This window comes from Eleginops maclovinus, chromosome 22 (genome assembly GCF_036324505.1).
Source record: "Eleginops maclovinus isolate JMC-PN-2008 ecotype Puerto Natales chromosome 22, JC_Emac_rtc_rv5, whole genome shotgun sequence".
In the NCBI taxonomy this organism is placed as follows: Eukaryota; Metazoa; Chordata; class Actinopteri; order Perciformes; family Eleginopidae; genus Eleginops; species Eleginops maclovinus.
This window is the reverse complement of record NC_086370.1, coordinates 6436688-6456772: the sequence shown is the minus strand read 5'-3', so window position 1 is coordinate 6456772 and position 20085 is coordinate 6436688. Positions and strand designations below refer to the sequence as shown.

Sequence of the window (20085 nt, the reverse complement as noted above, 5' to 3'; positions counted from 1 at the left end):
GCAGCATGTCCCAGTGTGTGCATCTGTGAGCATCTCCTGTTTTCTCCTTTGAAGCATCCTGTAACCTGGCAGCCGTCTAAGGAAGGAGACCATCTGATTGGACGAATCACCCTCAGCAAAAGGAGCGCCACCATGCCTAAAGAAGCCGGAGCTCTGCTGGGGTTAAAGGTCAGAGTGGGCACAAACCTTTTAAAATGACGGCAGCACTGATCAAGGTTTTTTCTGTAGCTGTCCATACCGTGTTGCTGTTGGTGTTTACTTCCTGTCCATCTTCTGTTGCTGTTCCCTTTAGTGTTTACTTCCTGTCAGTCTTTTGTGTTGATTTCTCTGACGTTCAGCGCTCTGTCCTTTAACCTCTTTCCTTCTCTTGCGCTGTTTTTTTTAAATCGTACTTGGGACATTTCAGCCATAATTAATCCAAAATGTTGTGCGTGCTGCAACTGTTAAGCAGCGGTCTGTTATCAAAAATAACAGACCGCTGGAATGGCCAAATTGAACAATCAGAATCTAGTATCCAACCAAGCTATGTAACAATATTGTAAAGGTATTCAGTGAGCATATATGACAGACATGACACTAATCTCTTTCTCTCTCCCTCTCTGTCTGTAGGTGGTGGGAGGCAGAATAACAGAGTCAGGGAGATTAGGTGCCTTCATCACTAAAGTCAAAAAGGGAAGCCTGGCTGATGTGGTGGGACATCTCAGAGCAGGTACACACTTACATGTGTTACATTATTTGCTGTACAAGTCTTATCATCCAAACATAAGGTCTTTAAAACAGTTTAAGAGGTCTTATTTTCACACATTTAATTTTTATTTGATATAGTTTCCTGTCTCTAATTAGCTGTATTGGACTTAAACAAGTTGCCATATAGCTAAAAATAAGGCCTGATCCTGGTATTTTCTGAAAAAAATTCTGCGTGACTTAAGAAGGAAGCCCGAAATAGATAGACAAAGCTACAATGAAAAATAAAAATAAGGTGCACATTTGGACTAGGCCTGAGTCGGGCAAAATTCTATGTAATTGTAAAGAATCCCATAAAATTGCCAAAGTAAGGAATTAAACTTACTATAAAGTATCTTTGGTGTTCAATCCTAACCCTACTGTTTAAGTTACGTTTACTAAACACTTCAGGGCTCAGCTTTTGATAAAATTACTTTTATTAAAGCCTTCTCAAGAGAGTATTGAAAAGAGTGAATTAAAAAAAGTATATATCTTTGATTTTAGCAAATGGGCTTCAGGTTGCGTAAGGGAAGATGTAAGTGCACTCACACATGACAGTGCTTTTCTTCTAGTAGGATTAGTTGGCAATATTAAATGAATTATTCCTAAATGTGTTTGATACCCTGACTTACAACAAGGTACTATTTCCAACTTTAAATCACAATGTTACATTTTTATTTTTCATGACATGCGCGTCTGCTTCCAGGGGATGAAGTTTTGCAGTGGAACGGGAAGCTGTTACCGGGGGCGACCATGAAGGAAGTTTACAATATCATCCTGGAGTCTCAAGCAGAGCCTCAAGTTGAGCTAGTGGTATCCAGGCCTATTGGGTAAGTCAGGGATTAAACACCCTTCACATCTGTCAATGCCTTATTGGATATTTGAGAAAAATGCGATCCTTTAGTCACAAGTCAGTTTCTATTCTAAATGACTAACGAGAGTGTTGACTCAACAGTTTCTAAGTTGCCATTTTGTCTCCACTGTCCCCTTTAAAAAAGCACTTGTGTTTATTTACAGGACAGTATAAGGTGAATTTTCACTGACCAAATGTAAGCTGTAAGTTCCATGAAAAAATTGAAATGGCTGCAACACATAATATTTTGTTGGTCGTAAAAACAAAGCCGGTAATGAACATATTTGTAGGTGCATTAGAGTAGTGGAGTGATGATGAATTTTTGCAGTTTAACCCGGAGGTTAGCATCTCTTAATTGGATTTTCCATTAGATTTTGGAGTATTGTGAAAATAAGATGTGTGGCAGCAGGATAATCTCCATACTTTATGATTTTTGAAGCTAAAATGTAATTGGTAGAACTAATAACATTAGGCTGTAAACAAATTACATCACATTACTTTCTGTCACCACCGCTAGGCTACAGGCTGCTAATGTTACATATTTTATGTCGTAGAACAAAACATGAACATCTCTTCAGCTTGTGTTAAGGACTTTAACCACAAACAGTGTTGAACAACTGTTGACTCCGGGGAAAAAACATATAGTGATTTATTTTACTGGTCTTTAACTCATCGTCATCATTGTTGTCGTTTGTCATTAATGTCCTTCCATACATTTTTTTATTTAAACGTAATTCTCTACAGACGTCTAAATGTGTTATCCTGTGTTTTGCTAGCAATTCCTTTAAATTGTTGAAGTGTACCAATTGTCTCTTTTGCTGAATTTGCCTATAATTAGTAACACATTATTAATTGAAAATGTCAGGTTTTTAGGTTTGCTTGATGTCTTTATAAAATAATATTTTCAGACAAATGCTGATACTTTGGTATCCTCCCCTACAGGAACAAAGTGTAACAAATGTACAGTACAAGTTGTGATCAATATTTTTGCTAAGCTATTGTTGTGAGTAAGTTTGGCCTATTATTGTAATGGTTTTATAGTGGATTCATTTTATATAAAAAAAACTCAATGTTTCTTCAACTTTTTGCAACCTTGCTTTAGATTCAGATTTGACCTCGTATGCTCTTTGATGGGAAAAATAGTTGAATGTATTAATTTCTCTCCAAATACTCGCGAAGGGTTTATAGAAAATATCAGTAAGTAATCTGCCCCTTTTATTAGGACCCCTTAATCTTCTCATGCTTATGGAAACTATTTTGGTTTTGCTGGTGCCATTATGCATCCCTTATTGAACTCAATTGATTCTTATTTAGCAGTTATGCTAATTGATTTTAAAGAGAATTCCTACAGTTTGTTAAGTCCATCTAAAAAAACTGAGAGTTCCCTTGAAGGGATGCAAAATGGCCAATGGGAAATGTCCGTCAATGTAGCATTCCTTTTGCAAGTTTTTAAACTGTTTGTGCAGCGTCTGGATTTTCTCTTTTTCATTCCTGGTCCAAGTCTTAGGATCCCAAAGTGAAATCCAGCACTTGCAGTGTCAAATACTTATTTATTTTTTCCTCTATCCCATTGTTTGAAAGCGGGGTCATTGGGTTTCATAAAGCAATATTGATTTGAATTTCCTTTCCTTGTTTTACATTTTTTGATTTTGGAATGGGCTCAAAGGCAACATAGGCTCCGTGAAACACTTATCAGTATAATGTTTGTATGTAAAATCCAAAGTTGAAATTAAAAATGTTTTTTTGCTTTTGTTTTTGAGTTAAATGAAAAGATGGATATCTATTGTTTTAAAGTACTGAAGCTGGGAGACCAGCTGGGAGACCTATCAGCTTGCTGTTAGGTGTTATGCTAAGCTAGGCTAACATGTTCAGTACTTAATGCACAGACAAGCAAGTGGTATCCATCTTTTCCATCCAACCCTCAGAAAGAAAGTGAATAAAGTACCAAAGGTTGATCTGTTTCTTTAAATTAAATATTAAAATATCAGTTTGTGGCCACATGGACGACTCAACAATGTTGAATACACCTCCCCATGTGCTACCAAAACGTCCTGCATTTACCAATGTTGGATCGGACAAATTAAAATACTAAACTCTTCCACTTTTCAGATTTAAAATGACAAATTACACTGATAAGTGTTCCACAGATAACCATTCTTTATATATGATACATGAATCTGGTGCAATGGCTTCTGGCGTTTCCCATGGGATCCTTAACTGTAGTTGTGGTGGTGGTGGATGATTAGTAAAGATGTGGACAGAATTGAGCTGCTGGTTCCCATCCATTTTTATTATTATTTCAGTCAAAATGTCTGAATGAGTCCGGGAAAAATTGAATTTATGAGAAGAAATTGGCTCTCCTCACATTTTCTTTTGTTTCTCCATGTTTTGTTTAACCACATAACATTTTAATCTTTAAAGAACTTTGAATTGCAGTGTTACTTTCTTCCACTTAACTACTTCTACATTTATGTGCATGTATGCCTGTGCATCGAGAACTACTAACTTTGTTTGTTCTGGTTATATGCCAGTTTGTGAGTCGCTGACAAGATGTTTTATACTTCTTTTACAGTGATATCCCAAGAATCCCCGACACGTCCCACCCTCCATTAGAATCTAGTAAGTATCTCCTGTGGGACATTCAGACATCTCTTTAAATGTGTTTGTATCTTGGTCTGGCTAATTGTCTTTTTAAGAATGCAAATATGTATACGAATCAACCATGATGCTGGAGTTGGTTAGCCTGGTTTAGAATCGAGATAGGAAATGTTAAAGGGGCCCTATTTTTTTGGGGGGGGGTTTTCCTTTTCCTGTAGTGTTTTTTTGGTTTTAGTGCATGTGAATGGTCTGCCAAGGCTAAAATACCCAATTTCAGAGCAGACTGGCCTCTGGTTTCAGACAGAGGGTGAAAAAAGCAGACAGTAAGAGAAAAATAAAACACTTTGGAACATAAAACAATGAAAACCTGTCACTGTAGAGGCACAAATATAAACCTGCAAATGAGTTTAATACGGTTATAATAAAAAAGGTCATAATATCCTTTTAATATAAGGCACAAGAGGCCCGGATACTAAACAAATGTTTCCAAGCAACAATATGTATGCTGGATATTATGGAGTTTTCTGATCAGACTATATTTTTTTGCTCTTTCCAAACTATTTACTAAGTTTTGTTCTCTTGTCTAGGATTCACTTTCTTGTTAGAGCTGACTTTCTTTGAATGAATTCTCCCCTTTTTTATCCATAGCAGGTTCCAGTTCTTTTGAGTCCCAGAAGATGGAAAGACCATCTTTAAATGTCCTGTCTCCCTCCAGCCCTGGGATGCTCCAAGATGCTCCACAGTTATTGCCAGGGCAGCTCTCAGTGAGTCTGTGCACTTTGAGAGCATTAGGCTGTTGATGTGTAGAAATGAAGTCCAAGCAAAAGATTTCTTTGTGTTTTTCCCACCAAGGTGAAACTTTGGTACGACAAAGGCGGTCATCAGCTAATAGTCAACGTGATGCAGGCTGCAGAGCTTCCTCTTCGGCCTGACGGGCGACCCAGGAGCCCCTACGTCAAAATGTACTTTCTTCCTGATCGCAGGTATGCCCCTCCTTCACAGAGAAAAGCTTGAAAATGCATTCCAACAGGTATTAACAGAGTACATTTTGATGAATAAGGCTTGTGATCTAAGCGTAGGAAATTCCCACAAACAACATGTACGTCCACTGAAAAGATAACTTGGTTGTCTTTCTCTCCTATTGTTGACCACAGTGACAAGAGCAAACGAAGGACGAAAACTATGAAGAGGACCTGTGAGCCCAAGTGGAACCAGATGTTTGTCTACTCTCATGTCCATCGCAGGGACTTCAGGAACCACATGCTCGAGCTGACAATATGGGACCAACCCAGGTCACAGGACGAGGACAGCACCTTCATGGGAGAGGTACCACACACACAAACACACACACACACACACACACACACACACACACACACACACACACACACACACACACACACACACACACACACAGCATAACTTGTCGGACCTAAGAAAGGGGACATAGACAATGCAAGTCAATAACGTCAGCCAATTAACTTCTGAATTGGACCGTAAATACAGTAAATGCCATACAGCTGATGTTTCAAGCACATGCTAAAGATTCCCTAATGTATGTAATGTAAGAAGCTTTCGTGTATGTATTTTTACCAGCTTCTACTGTCTGTGTTGTGTTAATTAGCAGATGAAAAGCAGCAAAACATTTCACTATCTGCATTATGACTTGAGCAGGTCCTGATAGAGCTAGAGACGGCCTTACTGGATGAAAAGCCTCACTGGTATCCACTCCAAACCCATGATGTCTCATCCATTCCACTGCCCCAACCCTCCCCGTACCTGCCCCGACGACACACAGACGTCCCTGGAAAGAAACTGCAGCGTAAGTCTTTCTCTAATTCTTTTGATTATATATTCACTATCAAGGACCATGCCCCAACAATATGGAAAAGGGATGTCGTCAAGAGGACAGGTGGGGGTTCTGTCTTAGGCATGTTTCTGACTATTCTGATTTGGAGCCTCCAGGAGCTACCTAGAATGAGACAAAAGGTATTCACCAGATTAAATACAAACAGATAAGGGGGAGACAGGAAGAAGAGAAGGGAATATATAAAACGGAAAAAGGGATGTAGACTGGAAGGGATGAGGTTCGAAGGGACGTAGGGAGGGAGGTTTGAATGGACCAAGGCAGGTAGGGATAAAAAGTTGAAGGGATGAGGGTCGAAGTGATGGGAAGGATGGAGGGATCTAGGGAGGGAGGGATAGCAGACAAAGGGACCAAGGGATGGTTGAATAGATGAAGGGATGGTTGAATAGATGAAGGAAGGTAGGGATGAAAGGTGAAAAGGATCAGGGTCGTAAGTATGTTGGGAGGGAAGGATGAAGGGATCTAGCGAGGGAGGGATGAATGAATAAAGGGAAGTAGGGATAAAAAGTCAAAGGGATAAAGGAATGAGGTCCGAAGTGATGTAGGGATGTAAGGATGAAGGGATCTAGGTAGGGATCATTGACGAAGGGATGAATGGAGGAAGGGATATACGGAGTGAAAGCTGAAGCGTGGAAGGGATGAAGGAAGGTATGGATGAAGGGATCTAGGAAGGGAGGGATAAATAGACAATGGTTAGTAGGGAGGGAGTGTTGGAAGGGATGTAAAAGGGAAGGATGAAGGCATCTAGGCAGGGATAATTGGACACAGGGTGGGATGAAGGATCGAAGGAATGTAGTGAATGGATGGAAGGTGGAAGGGATCAAGGAAGGTACGGATAACCAGTCAAAGGGATGAGGGTTGAAGGGATGTCGGTAGGAAAGGATAAAGGGATCTAGGGAGGGAGGGATAAATAGACAAAGGGTTGTAAGGAGGGAGTGTGGAATGGATAAGGTACGACATGGACGAAGGGAAGGGATGAAGGATAGGAGGGACAAAGGGAAAGAGGATGGAAGGAAGACATTTGGTAGAAGGTGGATATTTGAAGGGGAAAGTGAGATTGGGTCATGAAATTGGGGACAAACGGAGCTGGATGTGTTGACAAAGAGAGGAGCGGAAGGGATTGTGTCTGGTTTACTATCAGGGAACAAAGTATAACATGCACAGTATATCAATGTCAATGTATGTATTCCATACCCTTCCCTAATACTGCATTTGTGCCTGGAAACATGCATGCATATATGTGTGTGGTTTATACCCATATCTATGTGTGTCTGTGTGTGGTGTTTATCCATATCTATGTGTGTCTGTGTGTGTATGTTTGTCTATGTGTGTGTGTCTCTGATGTTCAGGTTCTCAGCGTGTAACAGAGCCTGAATTTGATGAAGGTACAGCAGTAATGTCTAAAGGTGGGTGGGGATTGTTTTCTAGTATTACTTTCAGTGTTTCCCACAAGCTCTTTTTATTTGTGGTTGCTACGCTAAAAATGGTTTTCTTCCAAACTTTTTTACTGATACATTTGCCTCTCAGGGTTTCCAAGCGTAGGTCTTCATTGATATATTTTTCAATTTAGCTGTCATTTTACAGTCTGACAGTAGTAGTAATTTAACAAATGCTCAGCAAATTACATGAAATACAACTTCAAATTATTCTAATCAAAATTGGATAAAACGGGTATAGTTTATTAACAGTATGACTGGCCACCACAAACAAATAATGATGTGTGTGAAAAACACTATCATTTCATACACCGGGGGGAAACACTCCCCAGTGTATTTGAATTGGTCTGACTCTAAAAAATGAAATATACATTTGTAACATGTATGTCGAAACACTGCCTTTGTTTGTGTGGGTATTGGGGTACAACTACACACCTTAAATGTCTGTGTTTGTCTCAGTTTGTTAGGGTTGGACTGAAATATGGATTTGTTGATATTGGCTCTTATAGGAATCAGGTTGATGGATTACATATTTCACTGAAGATATCCCTTAAGAATACAAGACATTTCCTTTTTGAGTTTTGAGTATTTACTTGGATGATATTGTACCTTTGACCCAGAGAAGTCAAATCTGAATACCTACTGTATATATTGAACCAAATTCCATATTAAATTTTTAAAAAAACCGCATAATGATCCTGGAGTTTTTAGTAAAAGACAGTTCTGTTCTAGTGGAATTACTATATATATATAAAAGTATGGAATTTTATTCAACGATATTGAGTGTTAACTTCGTATCACCCCTTGATATCAGTCAAACCATACTTATTCGCTCATTAATGAGTTCCCAAAGAGAGTCGAAAGGGATGAAATAATACACCACACTAATTCGACCAACTTTTTCTTTTAATTTATGCATGGTAGGAATAAATGAAAAACCTTGGTAGAACTCTCCAAAGCAAAATAAAGCACCCGCTGTGAGCTTTGAGGTGCTTTTTTTTGGGAAATGAATCAAGTGACCTCGGGAGCAAAACCAAGCCTGACACAGTCCCAAAGATCCCTTCAAGGCTGATCAGTCCCACTGTTTGAATGTTTTCATCTTCAGAGATAATTGTGCTGCTACACCACCAAAGAAACTGTGTTGAAAAACAGCCAGTTACAGTTCTATTAATAGACTCATCTTTAAATAGACTGTATCGTTAAGACAGACTGTCCTGTTACAGTACAACATGTTTAGTGTACCACATGTTAAGAGTAATCCAGACACCTTCTTTAACATATACCTACTCGGACATTTACATTTACTTATGCGTGTGTGTGCCATTTCCATCCAGCAGCTGAGGGGCGTGGCAGGGAGAGGCAGCGGGAGTCAGCGTCTACCCTGGAGGTGCCGGACCAGCAGAGGATGCCCCCCCATCACATACGATCCCGCTCAGTGTCCCCACACCGCGAGGAGCAGGGACGCATCAGATCACGCCCCCCCAACGTTCCCGCCCAGAGGTGAGGAGGAAGGGATAACGGGAGATACAGAATTTAATTATCTAACGAGACATACATTTGTTTGAGTAAAATCAGAGCTTGTTAAGGGGTAGTGTGCAACAAGCTGTTTATGAATGCAGTTTTACCCTGACCGTACAGTAACTTCAATGACGGTATCACTGATTGCCAATAAGCGCCAATTCTGTTTAAATTTTCTTTTTCTTTAACCTGTCATTAAACTCTGCTAGAGCACATCCCGTGTTCCAATTGGTCCAACATTTTCTGTTTTCCACAAATATATAAATGAATATTCAAAAAGTATTGTTTTTCTGGACAGAAACTTACTGTTTGGCCACAGCTCACGTTAGATAGACGGGACTTCTTTCTGCGGATGGATATGACTGCAAAAAGTCCCTTGAGTAGAGCGTCCATAGCAAGATAGATAGATATAAACTTTATCATCCCAAGTTGGGAAATGTTTTGTCACCCCAGCATTTTTAAAGTAATTGCACATTAATTAAAACAAATATTAATAAAATTGAATAAAATACACATATCATAATATATACACATTCGAAAATACAAATCTCACTTGAGTATCTAATTCCTACACAATATTACATATACAGAATAAGATTTGAATATATAGGGCACCTCATACATAATTTGTTTTGCAAAGTAGCAGTTTTTTAAATTATAATTTCATTCATCTGAATTAAACTGCTAACCCTAGCAGCGCGCTGCCATCTAAAAAGAGCACACTGCTGAATGTCCATTTGACCAATCAGAATCTAGTATTCAACACAAAAAATACTGCACTGGTTGATTTATTAAAATATTTTAAGCTATAAACTTGAAAATGTACATTTAGTTTATCCAGTTCTCTTCTGCTGATTTATATCATGCAAATTGTCATATTTTAGCCAAATATAAAACATATTTTACACAAGTTGTAATCCATTTAAACAGTCAGTCTTAAGAGGTGGGTGCCATGGCCTGTTGACTAATTATGGTTACAAAAAATGAGCCTGATGAGAAGACATTGGTTACTCGTAAGAGGTAAAAGCAACATGGAAGGGAGAAGGGAGGAATGACAGAGTTTGTTGGAAGCCGTTAAACAGAGTCCATCTGCTAATGAAATGTCTGACGCAGAACACACAGTGCTGCCAGCTCTGCTTTTACTAGCCCGCCCAAATGAGCCCCGCCAAGAGTCTGCTGCAAACCTTCTGACCACTAACCTTCCTTTCTTCCTTCCTGGCTTCCTTTCCTCCTGTCTTCCAGGAGTCTGGATGATGAACTTCCTTACACTCGTCGTTCTCGCTCTCCGACACGCCACCACGACGCTGCCAGAGGTCGCCACCAGCAGGAGGAGTACCTGGATGACAGGTGAGCACTGCTTGTGGTTCATTCAAATACATCGAATGTCATCAGAGATGCTTGGTTGGCCTTAAAACATGTATATATGATCAACTTCTGTGATGTTGACTGCTTTTTCTGTGCAGTTTGAATGAGATAGCAGAGTTTTGTGCAAAACTGTGACCGCTGAGTCTGTTTTTTACCTAAGTTTGAACAGCTGTAATGAGATTTGCTACAACTTTATTTAAAAAAACAGGTCAAGTTTATGTTGGCCATTGTCTTTTTGAAGATCATTCACAATTATTATTTTTCTTTCGCCTATTGTTTTTGTAGAATAGAATAGTGCCACTCAATTCGCTTTGGTGCATTTGATTGTTATTTTGTACATATTGACTTAAGAGTGTTTAGAGACAAACTGCTTTGTTGGGAAAAATCTGCAGCCTTTCGCAGTGTGTGTGTGCGTGTTTGTGTGTGTGTGTGTGTGTGTGTGTGTGTGTGTGTGTGTGTGTGTGTGTGTGTGTCTGTGTGTCGGGTGTAAAGCAATCTGGGCCAGCTTCTTTCCTATTCACCCTCTTCTCATTCTGCTCTTCTTGGTTTTTTTGACTGTTGTTGATTTTGTTTCATCCATCCCCATGGTAACCACAGTGAGGTCATCATGATCCACCAGTCAATGCGAGGCAAAAGTGCTGAGTGCCTCCACACCAGGTAAACTGGCCAATCACGACATGTTGTTTACATTCAGGGTTCTGGATCACATCGATGTTGTAGTGCGTGGTGTCAGACTGTCTCTCTGTGTAATTTACTTTTTTTAAAAGGAGGCAAATCCATCCCTTACAATCCTATTTATAAAGGGATGAAAGAGTGTGAACATATCCATTAAACACGCATTAAGTAAAACCGTGGCTTGTAACTTTAAAAAATAAGGCTGGCAATAGTCTATATTTTTATTATAGTGAACAAATACCATTAATGAAACGAATTACTTAATTCTATCCCACACTTTTGTTACACTTCACTTCCCTGTCTGTGGCTCTTAAATCCAAGTCATTTCACATGACCCTGAAAAGGATTTTGACTTATAATCAAAGTGCCTCGGAAAGCTTTTCAGACTGCAAACCAATTCCATTGCATTATTTTTTTAAGTGTGCTGGACTTTCAATGTTTTTTACTAACTTAACATGCATCATAGTATGCATGCACTCACAACACCTGTCAGTCAGAAAAATATAGATCATGATCATCATTTTCCCCATCATATTGGGCAATGTGGAGAGTCAGGCAAGAAGCATGTGTGGAATAAGGAAGCACAGGTTTTTACTGTCACTTTAACTAAGTGGTATTTGGGGCAATGAAATACAGTTAGATCACATTGAGTAAGAGCTTCTTGTTTAGTTGTATTGCTGCCTCAGATCCACAAGGGGACACTACAGGACCATGCTTTTGCATTCCAACTGTGTCTCATCCTTAGCATGAGGCTATTCCCTCTGAAGGTCTCTGCAATCTGTTCCCATAGCGTAATACAGTCTGTGACATAAAGACTTGTCATTTAATATTTGCGTTTATCATATCCTGTACATGGGTTTGACGTGTGTTTTGAGAACACAGTGAAAGAGGTAAGTTACACGCTTAACAGCACATCCTTATGTCTCATAAGAGGCGTCCACTTATAAAACCGTACCTCTCAGATTGGATGGAAGAGTTACTCAGATAATTTACTTAATAAAGTAGCAATACTGTTACAAGTAACATTCCCACATTTGAAATGTAAGTAAAAGTATAAGTATCAATATACTATGAAAGTAATGTCATACAGGATGGCTCATTTAAGCATCATATATTTAAAATGATTGTATTATGATTACTGATACATGTGTGTGTTCCTCACTTCAATGTTGCACTTGGTAAAGTGGGGTTCATTGGAATTACCTGATAGAGTACTGGGTAGCTTAAGTTATAATAATATATGAACAGATACCTAAATGTTTTACTTACTATAGTAATTGAGTAAATGTACATAGTTACATTCCACCGCTGTTCTACAGACAGTGGTGTGGGAGGTGTGTGTTTTTAAGCGTGTCGGATGAGTCGGCTTTTGATTCTATGTTGTCATGTAGTGCTGTAGCTGTGTGCGCTTACACTGCAAAAACCTACAAGCTTAGCCAGTGATTTTGCAGGAAATGTACTCTTAAGAAACATATCAGACGACTGTGAAAAAACAATCAACATATATTTTCAAATAAGCTTTACTTCCTACAACATAATACATAAAATCACTGGATAAGCTGGCACCCTTTGACCTACAAAACTTTCTGTCTGTGCAAACAGTTCCACAGACATGTTTTCTTTCTCCCCTTCCATCCATTCCTTCCATTTTCCCACTTCTTCTGCTGCTTGCATGCTAACAGCAGAAGATCTACTAGGCACAATAACACACTGCCACCTAGGATGCCTCTTTTGTTCAACGGTATCCACAAACGCACCAACAGGTAAGTCCATAGGCGTGGGTTCAGTATGCTTCAAACAAACAAAGTGCCAACAACTTAAAGTGTTTAACTCTGTGTTTCTGTCTTTCAACAATCTCAATGTTACTTAACAAAGGAGCAAGGATAAGCCTATATAGCCTTAGATATTTCAATTTCTTTTTGAGAAAGCATGTTTTCTTCATCAGTTCGGCAAGGCAGACAAGTGCTACAAATACTAGTAATAGCCATGCATCGTTGCAAACACACTGATACAACAAACAATGTATTTCATCTAAAGCTGAGCCTGAATCCAATCCTGGGAGGCCTTAACCTCAAGCAACAGCAGTGCTCCAACTTCTTAGGAAAAAATAAACGAGACTTTTACTTCCTGAACCAGAGGTGCCAGATGGTTTGGAGCCAGTCATGGAAAACTGTTGTAAAATGGGCATGATGCTTCAAAAAAATACTTAGCAGGGATAGGATTGACCAAAACAACATTGGCAGCAGCCTTGGAGATGTTCTTTTCCGCCTAAACCATGTCCTGAGCTGCGAGTAACTCATTACAGTATTCTGATTGGTTTAAACCATTGTTGGTTTGAACACTAGTATAGTACGTGATCTTGTGATAGTACCATATATGGCAACCCAAAAATTATTCCATCCAAAAGATCTACCATCATTGCCTTTTGTCCTTCCCAATCACTCTATTAGAATTTTGGGGGTTTTCCATTCCTGTAGATTTGATCCAGGGAACTGGGCACACTTTTGGACTGTTGCTTCTCAAAGGAACAATAAAGGATCTCAAAGAACACACACAATAGTGACAGATGTACATTAGTTGTGAAAAGAAGATCAAACCCTGCCAATGTCCTGTTTTCAAGAACACTATCATTTCGGCAAGCACATTGTCTGAAGCATACTGAGTCCTTTATACATTTTGTGGTGCCAGTGTGATTCTGTTCTATACCTGTGGAGAAGCACGTAATCATTTTGTTGTAGTAAATGTAAATCATCTCCAACATTAGAGTTAGCGTATCTGCTTACCTCTGCGGACTTCCTTTTATGTGAGTATTTTCTGCAACAGCAGGGGCTTCACAGATTATATTAGAATCCAAGCTTCTTTGCTTTATTTTGTTTCATTTGGAAAATGCATGCTGTTATTTAAATTTTCGTTTTGTGACTAGTTCCACGCTGCCTGCATGTCAAAAGATAAGCTCTGTTGTGGGATCGCAAATGGTCATGGCAACACGCCGCTCCATTACACAGCGCGTTGTAATGTTCACAGATGAGGTGACCATTAGGTAAGACACACACACACATGCGTACAGATTATAATTTAATGTGTAAAAGTTTAAGTGTTAGCTAGGCCAGGCTGGAGAAAAGTGGAGAGTTATTTGCAATCAAAATACAAGTTTGCACTTTACCTCTTCATCACAACTTCCTGACATCCTTACGTCGGTTTAGTTTTTATGCAAGCATTATGATTTTGGGACCCTAACAGGATTTATTTTAAAACATTTATTTCTGTTTGTCCATTGTTTTTCTCTTTGTGTTTGTTTCTGTCCTCTCCTCCTGTCTCCTCCTCCATTGGATGGCATGTTGTGCTTTCGTGCCTCTAGTGATCTGCAGCCTTCTTTGGACAGGGTTAGGAGCGCTAGCGCCAACTGTCTGACTCCAGACTATCATGCCCCCTCACCAGAGACTGAAAGGTACCAGCCTCTGTCCCCAATCCCCCCCCCCCTCCCCTTCTCCTGTAGTGCTCTAGTCGATCTTCTACCTTTCCTGGTCTTTGTAGTTCTTTTCCCTCTGAGTTGTCCTACAATAGCTGAAGATTAAGCTTCCCCCTTCCTTGAGACTACCAAGACCCAATGGCTATACACCAATCCAGCCTAGTCCACACTTACATAGGTATTATTTTTACATCTTCCTCAGAAGCGGCACTATTTTTGTCATGTCCATCAACACGTTAAATATTGGCTTATTTGGACACCAAAGAAGATCTCATTTTATGTTACAGGCCAAGAACTCCCGATTCCTGTGTCTACACATCAACAATAAAAATAGTTTCTGAAAAAAGTTACAAAAGCTCAATTTTCAGTAACCTAAAAGGCCATTTGTAAGTGTATGTGTGGACTACGCCTCCTACGCTTTCCAACTGCTGTTTCATCCAGCAGTTTCCATGTTTGCCACAATCCTCGTGTTGTGTATGAAGGTGCAACGATTTTCTAAAACTGACTTAAGTAGATCATAAATTAGCAGGTTTAAAAGAACATTTGGATTTAGAGTTACTCTTCTCTAGAAAGATTTTCAAATCCCTTATCATTGAAGATACAACATTTGGATACTTTGGTCCATTAAAGATTGGCATGCTGACAACAGTCGGTGCACCTCCTCTTGTACACTTTAACTAATTACTGTATGTAAAGACGAATCACTTCACCCACCAGCCTATTACACGCTGCTCATGTATCTTCTTTGTGAGCTTCACCTCTTAATAACAACCTGCATAACTATTTCCTGTGTCTTTTTAAAACCACTGCTCAATCATTATCCACAATGTCATTATAACACCTTGGAGAAAATGCTTAAATTTATCAAAGTTTATTATATGACAATCATAACATGCTTTATGTATGAAAGAGTTGTTCATCCCTGCAATTATCCATCCTGTCCACAATTGCCATGAAGTGATAACTTCGTAGTGTGACTACAGTGTCGAAGACGTCGTTCTTTCCTCCGTTCATCTTCATACTGGACGTTGCTTGTAGGTTTTTTGTTGGGTTTTTTCTGGCAACAAATCTACATGCCAGGACAGTTTTTAATTGTTTCTGGATCAACAAGAAAACACATAGGACTAAGATTGAACTTTGTAGATTCCCAGATATTTCCTGGGAATATCCCCGAAGAGTTGGTAGATACCAACACAGAGCTGAAAGGAAATGTAATGTTGGACTTTTATTGATTGCGTGGACAAAAATACAACTCTAAAATGAAAACAAATATTACTCCATGTCTGCTGGATGTATAATAGGCAAATGTTCGCTAACAAGTTCATCTTATTAACTCGTGATTGTAAGTCAGTATTTTGCTGCCCCCTTTTTGCCAGGAAATTAGGTTTCCCATGTCAGACACAAAAATACTTTTCTGCATACCCAATAATGACATGGATTTCTGATTTTCTAATGGCTTTCTGATTTGGTCATATGGTTGATATATTTTGTATGTGTACACATAGAAAATCTTTCTCCCATTCCCTGCCCCGGAGACGTCCAGCAAGTCCCAGGATTCTTATCCAACATGCTTCCCCTGAAGATGACAGGTACCCTGGACCGCAGCCGCTTCCTCTTAGAGCTTGACTAATGCCTTAAAAACCGATGCCATTTCTGAACCAAACCCTAGTTTTTTTTATTACGATAAAGGAGAATTACCTTTTTTTACTTGGCATAACCATCTAGTTTGTCACCAAATCCCAAGGTTGTTTTTCAGTAGGGTTAGGGTTAAGGTTAGGGTTAACCCTATACTCTAGGTTTAGCATTATTGGGTTTAGGCAGATGTCAAGCTCTACCTCGTATTTGCAGCTAGCGCTAATCTCTTTGCTGCATTTTCACGTTTTTAATTAGCTGGTTGTGAATTGGCCACCTTACCTTTTCCAATCGTTCTACTCTTATAAAAATGTAGCGAGTGACATTATCTTGTATGACATCTCATAGAGCTACTAAATGAATCCCTGATTTTGGTTGTATTTAGTACCTAGGAAACACATTTTCGAATGATTTAGGCGTAAGGATTAATAAAAACCCCATTATGTGTTACTTGGTGATCTTTGGAGAAACCTTTGGGTAGATATTGTCACCTGGAACATGACTATTTCAAGTATTAACGCTAGGCTAAGCTAATATCGCTTAACTTTAGTATTATATTTTAAAAAATATACCGGTGTGGTATCAATCTTCTCATCTAATTATTGCCAAAAAGCCCCAAAACTGTCAAACTATTGCATTGAACTTTCTTAGAGGCCATACACATGCAGCACTCTAGGCGGGCTCCTTTTCATTGTTTTCAATGGAAGGCACTGATGTCGCAGTGTGCCAGCACTCCCAAGCTTAGAAAGTTAGGGTTGATGGTTATGGTTGCTCTGCAAAGTAAGACGCAATCTGCCTCAGTGCTCTCGAAATCTTGCAAAAAGAAATGCCCGACGTACGTGCCACGCCTCTTTGTGGTGGTAAAAAACGCTGCATGTGTATGTCCCCATATACCTAAATTATTATTTTCTTAAAACCAATAATTATTGCAGTTACACCTCTTCCAAATACAAGATAAATTCACAAGCTATTCTTAACCTTTTTGCAATTTAGCTTCCTGTTGCTACGCCTAAACTTCTGGTTTGTGGTTCATTAGCAGGACACAGTGAAAGTGACCATGATATGCAATGTAGAACAAGACCAGTTCTGCTTTGTTTCATACTTTGTCACTCACATTGTGCAATGGTTGCTTGTATTTCTTGGTTTTTCCGCTTGGGTGTTGTTTTTCTAGTTTGTGATTTGTTGCAGAGTTCTAGCAATGGTTTTCATCCCTGGTTGTGGTTGTTGTTGCCGAAGCTTTGTCCTGTTGTTTTTCTATGCTGCCTTTGAGGTTTTTGGTTTCTGGTTCTTCTCTTCTGAACTGAAGTGGATTTTACTGGTTATGGTGTTAAATCCCACCTTGTTAAGTTTGCGTCCTCTTTACGGGTGTACTCTTTGTCAAAGGAATTGCATCTGCAGCTTCTGTGTGCTTGTTTTTTCTCTCAGCCTTTAAGTCGCACTTTTTCAAGGCTTAGTGCTCAGCAATGAACTCATGATGTCCATAATTCATATTGGAAATGTGTGTGTGTGTGTGTGTGTGTGTGTGTGTGTGTGTGTGTGTGTGTGTGTGTGTGTGTGTGTGTGTGTGTGTGTGTGTGTGTGTGTGTGTGTGTGTGTGTCTGTGTGTGTGTGTGTCTGTGTGTCTGTGTGTCTGTGTGTCTGTGATGGTGCATGTATCATCCTTGTCATCTTCATGTCCATGACTGGAGAATATGGATGCTACTTCCAACTCAAGAGACTTTAATTCACCTCAGTACAAAGAAGAGGTACACACTCACTGACACACACACAGTTACAGATGAAGCATGAGTGTGTGACACCTCTTATTCATATCACAATCACACCATCCATCACAGCATGCCCCTATTTCCTGTTTTCCAGATCATAAACTTGTAAGGCCAATGACAGCCCCCTGACAGAGCCTGACTCCTCTAAATCTAAATGATGTATCCTCCATCATGCTCTCTTCCATCCTCTCATCCATTCATCCATATTTTTTTTTTCTTTTGTGTATTGTTCCCTTTCCTCATCCACCATTCTCCAGGCAGCCTCGGACCCTGGAGACACCTGAGTGTAACACTCTTGGCAGGAATCTTCCTACCAGTGGCAGGTAAGACATGTACTGTAGGCTCAGCACATGTCAAACATAAGTGTAGGATGGAATTGAAGTGAGCATGAAGTTACACAACCAAGATAGTTATTTTAAAAAAGTATATTGCTGGTAACCTACAAAACAGCTCACTACCTTGGGAAAAAAAATATTTTACACAGTCTAGGTTGTTTGGGTGTTTGAGATGTCAGCTTATCTTCAATATAGGAAAACTAGATGCCTCTCGGCTTATGGTGCTCGAGGAGCCTAACATTTGACACATGTGAAGAACTCACCAGCAATGTCGCTTCCTCTGCATCCGCCAACAAAATGCAGAAGTAAGTGTGCACCTGCTCAGCTATTACAGCTTAGCCAAGAAAGATGCCATTAATGTTACATTTGGTACTGTAACAAGCCTCTCCTCTATTAACAGTTGCTTCTATCTTCCGAGTGCATTTGTAGATGTAGATTTTTTTGGGCAAACAGGAAATGGTTTCTGGAAAGACAACTTTTTAGAGAAGACAAACGCTGTCTGAGATTGCGTACTTATGTACTTACAATGTAAGGTAGGGCCAAATGCAATGCATTATTACTACTGGGATGATTTCAACGTGTGGAACGCTGGACAATTCTCCCTCTCAACAGCTGCAAGCTTGGCTACCAGCTGCGATTGGTTGCTTCAGTAAACACAACACTATACAAAGAGAAGTTATACTATGTGAGTTTATTTCACTATTGACACTAACCTCTAGCGCTCATGTACCTCTATACTGGTATTGAAAAGAAGCTGTCGTAAATTTATAGGTTAACGATCGTAGCTAGCTAGCCAGCTAGCTAACAGCGGTGATAGTCACTGACGTTTGGGGCAAAGCAGCCATGTGCGAAATGTATTGGCAATCCATCCTTAAGTCATCAAGACATTTCACTTGAATGTCACATTATTCAGATTACTGTTTTTATTTATGTGTTCTGTCGCTTTCTTGTCTCCTCGACCTCATCTTTCTTCTCGTTTGATCCTGCATGCTGCTGCTTCTACGCTGTTTTGTGGGGCTTTGGGTTTGTATGGTGTGTGTGTGTGTGTGTGTCCGCATTTACAAGAATACAGCCCACATCCATCTTAAGGGGCTCCAGAGGAAAGAAGGCCCCACTGCGGCCCCTGGGTAAGGGGTTTCCCTTGAACTGTTGCCCCCAGTCTAACCCACTGACACAGAGGCAGTTGCGTTGAATTACTGTAGACAGTGGTGGAGAGGAACCAGACATGGCTGCTCTCATTCCTTCATAAGATTACCTGTTTGTGTTCCTTGTCTTTGCCACATCACAGCCTCAGGCTCTGCTGTTGTTGTGTGTTTGTTTATTATTGTGTATGTGTGTTGTGTGGGCTCTCAAAGTCATTGTCTAGTCATTTCTGAGCTGTTAGGTAAGTGTTGTGTTTTTCGCTAAAACCCTGTTTTAAATATTTTGGTTGGTTTCAATATTCCATTCTCTATCCGGCAAATTTTGAAAGTATGTTTGTTAAAACAGAACAGTTGGTGTATCCAAATAAGTAACAAGTAACACACTAATGAAATATTTATTAACAACATGTAGTTGATATGATTGGAGCAATGTGTTACAGCTTTTCTTTTGAAACTGTTGTGCTGACATAAGACAGGTTTTCTGAATTACCCTTGTTCTTGAGTGTGTAGTGAGAGCAGTACACAGTGAATGGATGTGTGCAGAGATGGTGGGATAATATGTTCTTGAAGGCTTTCACCTTTGCTCTGTGTTCTTCCACTGTGTCAAACTTTATTTGCTGCTCTTTCTGCAACTGGATCCCTCACTGTCAACCCCTGAGCAAGCTTCACTTGAATATGTTGTTGCTAGTGAAACTATTTTTACAGC

At 39.6% G+C, this 20085-nt stretch overlaps 1 protein-coding gene across 1 annotated transcript in view; it reads left to right on the top strand.

Annotated features, from left to right (window-relative positions):
• Positions 1-20085, top strand: part of LOC134858664 (regulating synaptic membrane exocytosis protein 1-like) — a 40848-nt gene that overhangs the window by 9167 nt on the left and 11596 nt on the right. Inside the window, exons 4-20 of the mRNA XM_063874664.1 lie at positions 55-168; positions 610-709; positions 1430-1553; positions 2756-2773; positions 4149-4195; positions 4823-4938; positions 5027-5157; positions 5329-5500; positions 5849-5996; positions 7391-7447; positions 8815-8977; positions 10238-10342; positions 10958-11017; positions 14394-14483; positions 16010-16093; positions 17825-17881; positions 18160-18225. Coding sequence (XP_063730734.1) covers positions 55-168; positions 610-709; positions 1430-1553; positions 2756-2773; positions 4149-4195; positions 4823-4938; positions 5027-5157; positions 5329-5500; positions 5849-5996; positions 7391-7447; positions 8815-8977; positions 10238-10342; positions 10958-11017; positions 14394-14483; positions 16010-16093; positions 17825-17881; positions 18160-18225 — 1652 coding nt within the window. The remainder of the gene's footprint in view (positions 1-54; positions 169-609; positions 710-1429; positions 1554-2755; positions 2774-4148; positions 4196-4822; positions 4939-5026; positions 5158-5328; positions 5501-5848; positions 5997-7390; positions 7448-8814; positions 8978-10237; positions 10343-10957; positions 11018-14393; positions 14484-16009; positions 16094-17824; positions 17882-18159; positions 18226-20085) is intronic.